This window comes from Scomber japonicus, chromosome 9 (genome assembly GCF_027409825.1).
Source record: "Scomber japonicus isolate fScoJap1 chromosome 9, fScoJap1.pri, whole genome shotgun sequence".
In the NCBI taxonomy this organism is placed as follows: domain Eukaryota; kingdom Metazoa; phylum Chordata; class Actinopteri; order Scombriformes; family Scombridae; genus Scomber; species Scomber japonicus.
Window position 1 is genome coordinate 988,987 of NC_070586.1, and position 5,000 is coordinate 993,986.

At 47.5% G+C, this 5,000-nt stretch overlaps 1 protein-coding gene across 2 annotated transcripts in view; it reads right to left on the reverse strand.

Annotated features, from left to right (window-relative positions):
• The window catches only part of adam9 (ADAM metallopeptidase domain 9), a 27,939-nt gene that overhangs the window by 17,608 nt on the left and 5,331 nt on the right, over window positions 1–5,000 (reverse strand). For both annotated transcript variants that reach the window (XM_053325398.1, XM_053325397.1), the window contains exons 5-7: window positions 2,470–2,546; window positions 392–593; window positions 72–137 (exon numbers count right to left, since the gene is read on the reverse strand). In XM_053325398.1, the coding sequence (XP_053181373.1) occupies window positions 72–137; window positions 392–593; window positions 2,470–2,546 (345 nt within the window). The remainder of the gene's footprint in view (window positions 1–71; window positions 138–391; window positions 594–2,469; window positions 2,547–5,000) is intronic.

Genomic DNA, 5,000 nt, shown 5'->3' on the forward strand with positions numbered 1-5,000 from the left:
CCATGTGACACTGTGTGTGTGTGTGTGTGTGTGTGTTACTGTGTGTGTGTGTGTGTGTGTGTGTGTCTCACCCTCTCATAGTCCACTACCAGCAGCAGCTCCACATAGTGAGTCTTGTGAAGGACGGCTCTCTTCATCTGAACAGACAGGAAGTGACATCATGATATCAGTGATGAAGTGACACATTTATGTTCCCAGCGCACACACACACTCACACTCACACTCACACACACACACACACACACACACACACAGACACAGACACACACACAGACACACACACAATAATAATAGTAGTTTATGAGTGAATAGCAGTTTGTTTAACAGTGATGTCACAGTGATGTCACAGTGATGTCACAGTGATGTCACAGTGATGTCACAGTGATGTCACCCTGCTGTGCTGTCTGTGGTGGATCTCCTCCGCGTCGTACTGAGCATGCTCGGTGCCGTTGTTGTGAGCGTGCTCAGTGTGCGGCGTGCCACACCCCCGAGGCTGTGATGTCACATCCTGCAGGCGGTAGACCAGGTGCTGGTCGGGGGAGGAGTCTAACGGCTCGATACCGTAACTGTCATCAGAGAGGTGCAACACTCCTCTGCAGAGAGAAACACGAGTATTACTGACAGGAAGTCCCCCCCCCCCCGCATCAGAGATGAAATACAGCGACCCCCCCCATCATGAAATACAGCGACCCCCCCATCATGATAAATTATAGTGACCCCCCCATCATGATGAAATACAGCGACCCCCCATCATGATAAATTATAGTGACCCCCCCATCATGATGAAATACAGCGACCCCCCCACCATCATCATAAAGCACAGCGACCCCCCCATCATGATGAAATACAGCGACCCCCCCCATCATGATAAATTATAGTGACCCCCCCATCATGATGAAATACAGCGACCCCCCCATCATCATGAAGCACAGCGACCCCCCCCATCATGATGAAGTACAGCGACCCCCCCATCATGAAGTACAGCGACCCCCCCCATCATGATGAAATACAGCGACCCCCCCCATCATCATGAAGTACAGCGACCCCCCCATCATGATGAAGCACAGCGACCCCCCCATCATGATGAAATACAGCGACCCCCCCATCATGATGAAATACAGCGACCCCCCCATCATGATAAATTATAGTGACCCCCCCATCATGATGAAATACAGCGACCCCCCCCACCATCATGATAAAGTATAGCGACCCCCCCCATCATGATGAAATACAGCGACCCCCCCCATCATCATGAAGCACAGCAACCCCCCCATCATCATGATGAAGTACAGCGACCCCCCCATCATCATGAAGCACAGCGACCCCCCCATCATCATGAAGTACAGCGACCCCCCCCATCATGAAGTACAGCGACCCCCCCATCATCATGAAGCACAGCGACCCCCCCATCATCATGAAGCACAGCGACCCCCCCATCATCATGAAGCACAGCGACCCCCCCATCATCATGAAGTACAGCGACCCCCCCATCATCATGAAGTACAGCGACCCCCCCATCATGATGAAGTATAGCGACCCCCCCATCATCATGAAGTACAGCGACCCCCCCATCATGATGAAATACAGCGACCCCCCCCCCCCATCATGATGAAATACAGTGACCCCCATCATCATGAAGCACAGCGACCCCCCCATCGTGATGAAGTACAGTGACCCCCCCATCATGATGAAGCACAGCGACCCCCCCCCATCATGATGAAATACAGTGACCCCCCATCATGATGAAATACAGTGACCCCCCCCATCATGATGAAGTACAGTGCCGACCCCCCCAATCCAGTAAATACCAGACGGGGAGTTCAAGTCAATGGAGAAGTAACTTAGAGCTGCATTCTATCAAAAGGCCACCAGGGGGCGACCGTCTCTATACAAGTCAATGGAGAAGTAACTTAGAGCTGCATTCTATCAAAAGGCCACCAGGGGGCGACCGTCTCTATACAAGTCAATGGAGAAGTAACTTAGAGCTGCATTCTATCAAAAGGCCACCAGGGGGCGACCGTCTCTATACAAGTCAATGGAGAAGTAACTTAGAGCTGCATTCTATCAAAAGGCCACCAGGGGGCGACCGTCTCTATACAAGTCAATGGAGAAGTAACTTAGAGCTGCATTCTATCAAAAGGCCACCAGGGGGCGACCGTCTCTATACAAGTCAATGGAGAAGTAACTTAGAGCTGCATTCTATCAAAAGGCCACCAGGGGGCGACCGTCTCTATACAAGTCAATGGAGAATTCACCAACTTCTCACTTGATTTCTAACCTCAGTAAACGTTTTCAAAATGTGTTTATGGTCTCAATCGCTAGTTTAAAGCCTTCTTCAATGCAATGTGTGTGTGTGTGTGTGTGTGTGTGTGTGTGTGTGTGTGTGTGTGTGTGTGTGTGTGTGTGTGTGTGTGTGTGTGTGAGTGTGTGTGTGTGTGTGTGTGTGTCTGTGTGTGTCTGTGTGTGTACCTGAGGCCGTTACAGATGCTCATAGCAGCAGAGGAACCCTTCATGTCCTGAATGAATCCCTGATACTGACAGTGACGCTGTAACACAAACACACCAGCAGGGGGCAGAAACACACTGTTATATTATAGTTCACACATTTATCATCAGGAGTGGATGTTTATGGTATGATGTAAGGATCACACACACACACACACACACTAAATACACACACACACAAATATTTCCTGTATCACTCCCAGAGGAGCTCATAAAGCACACTTCCTGTCTGTTTGTGTGTGTGTGTGTGTGTGTTTCATCAGTAATACTTTAGTTTAGTTCTGTCATCAGCCTGCAGACACACACACACACACACACACACACACACACACACACACACACACACACACACACACACACACACACACACACACACACACACACACACACACACACACACACACACAGGGAAACTCCCATCATGCCTCTTGCTGGGAAAACTCTTGTGTCAATGAACAAAAAAACTGTTCAACTCATTTAGATGATTAAATAATAATTTAATGTGTGTGTGTGTGTGTGTGTGTGTGTGTGTGTGTGTGTATTTAGTGTGTGTGTGTGTGTGTGTGTATTTAGTGTGTGTGTGTGTGTGTGTATACAGTGTGGCAAAAAAGTATTTAGTCAGCCACCAATTGTTTAAGTTCTCCCACTTTAAAAGATGAGAGAGGCCTGTAATTTTCTTTTTTTTGAAATTCTCTTTTTATTCAGAAAGGCAGACCTCCATCACATACACCACTTCACACATACATTAACTCAGTTTGTCAAGGATATAATAGGCCTGTAATTTTCATCATAGGTACACTTCAACTATGAGAGACAGAATGGGGGGGAAAGAATCCAGGAAATCACATTGTAGGATTTTTAATGAATGAATTGGTAAATTTTACCGAGGGTAAAATAAGTATTTGGTCACCTATAAACAAGCAAGATTTCTGGCTCTCACAGACCTGTAACTTCTTCTTTAAGAGGCTCCTCTGTCCTCCACTCGTTACCTGTATTAATGTCACCTGTTTGAACTCTTTCAGTATAATAGACATCTGTCCACAACCTCAAACAGTCACACTCCAAACTCCACTATGGCCAAGACCAAAGAGCTGTCAAAGGACACCAGAAACTAAATTGTAGACCTGCACCAGGCTGGGAAGATTGAATCTGCAGTAGGTAAGCAGCTTGGTGTGAAGAAATCAACTGTGGGAGCAATTATTAGAAAATGGAAGACATACAAGACCACTGATAATCTCCCTAGTTCTGGGGCTCCACACAAGATCTCACCCCGTGGTGTCAAAATGATCACAAGAACGGTGAGCCTGATCCCAGAACCACACGGGGGGACCTAGTGAATGACCTGCAGAGAGCTGGGACCAAAGTAACAAAGGCTACCATCAGTAACACACTACGCCGCCAGGGACTCAAATCCTGCAGTGCCAGACGTGTCCCCCTGCTTAAGCCAGTACATGTCCAGGCCATCTGAAGTTTGCTAGAGAGCATTTGGATGATCCAGAAGAGGATTGGGAGAATGTCATATGGTCAGATGAAACCAAAATAGAACTTTTTGGTAAAAACTCAACTTGTGGTGTTTGGAGGAGAAAGAATGCTGAGTTGCATCCAAAGAACAGTAGTCTCCACCCCCATGCTTCACAGTAGGTATGGTACCTACTGTGAAGCATGGGGGTGCAGACATGAACACCATACCTCCTGTGAAGCATGGGGGTGGGAACATGAACACCATACCTCCTGTGAAGCATGGGGGTGGGAACATGAACACCATACCTACTGTGAAGCATGGGGGTGGGAACATCATGCTTTGGGGCTGTTTTTCTGCAAAGGGACCAGGACGACTGATCCATGTAAAGGAAAGAATGAATGGGGCCATGTATCCTGAGAGTTTGAGTGAAAACATCCTTCCATCAGCAAGGGCATTGAAGATGAAACGTGGCTGGGTCTTTCAGCATTACAATGATCCCAAACACACCGCCCGGGCAACGAAGGAATGGCTTCGTAAGTAGCATTTCAAGGTCCTGGAGTGGCCTAGCCAGTCTCCAGATCTCAACCCCATAGAACATTTTTGGAGGGAGTTGAAAGTCTGTGTTGCCGAGTGACAGTCCCCAAACATCACTGCTCTAGAGGAGATCTGCATGGAGGAATGGGCCAAAACATCACTGCTCTAGAGGAGATCTGCATGGAGGAATGGGCCAAAACATCACTGCTCTAGAGGAGATCTGCATGGAGGAATGGGCCAAAACATCCCTGCTCTAGAGGAGATCTGCATGGAGGAATGGGCCTAAACATCACTGCTCTAGAGGAGATCTGCATGGAGGAATGGGCCAAAATACCAGCAACAGTGTGAAAACCTTGTGAAAACTTACAGAAAACGTTTGACCTCTGTCATTGCCAACAAAGGGTATATAACAAGGTATTGAGATGAACTTTTGTTATTGACCAAAAACTTATTTTCTACCATCATTTGCAAATAAATTCTTTAAAAATCAGACAATGTG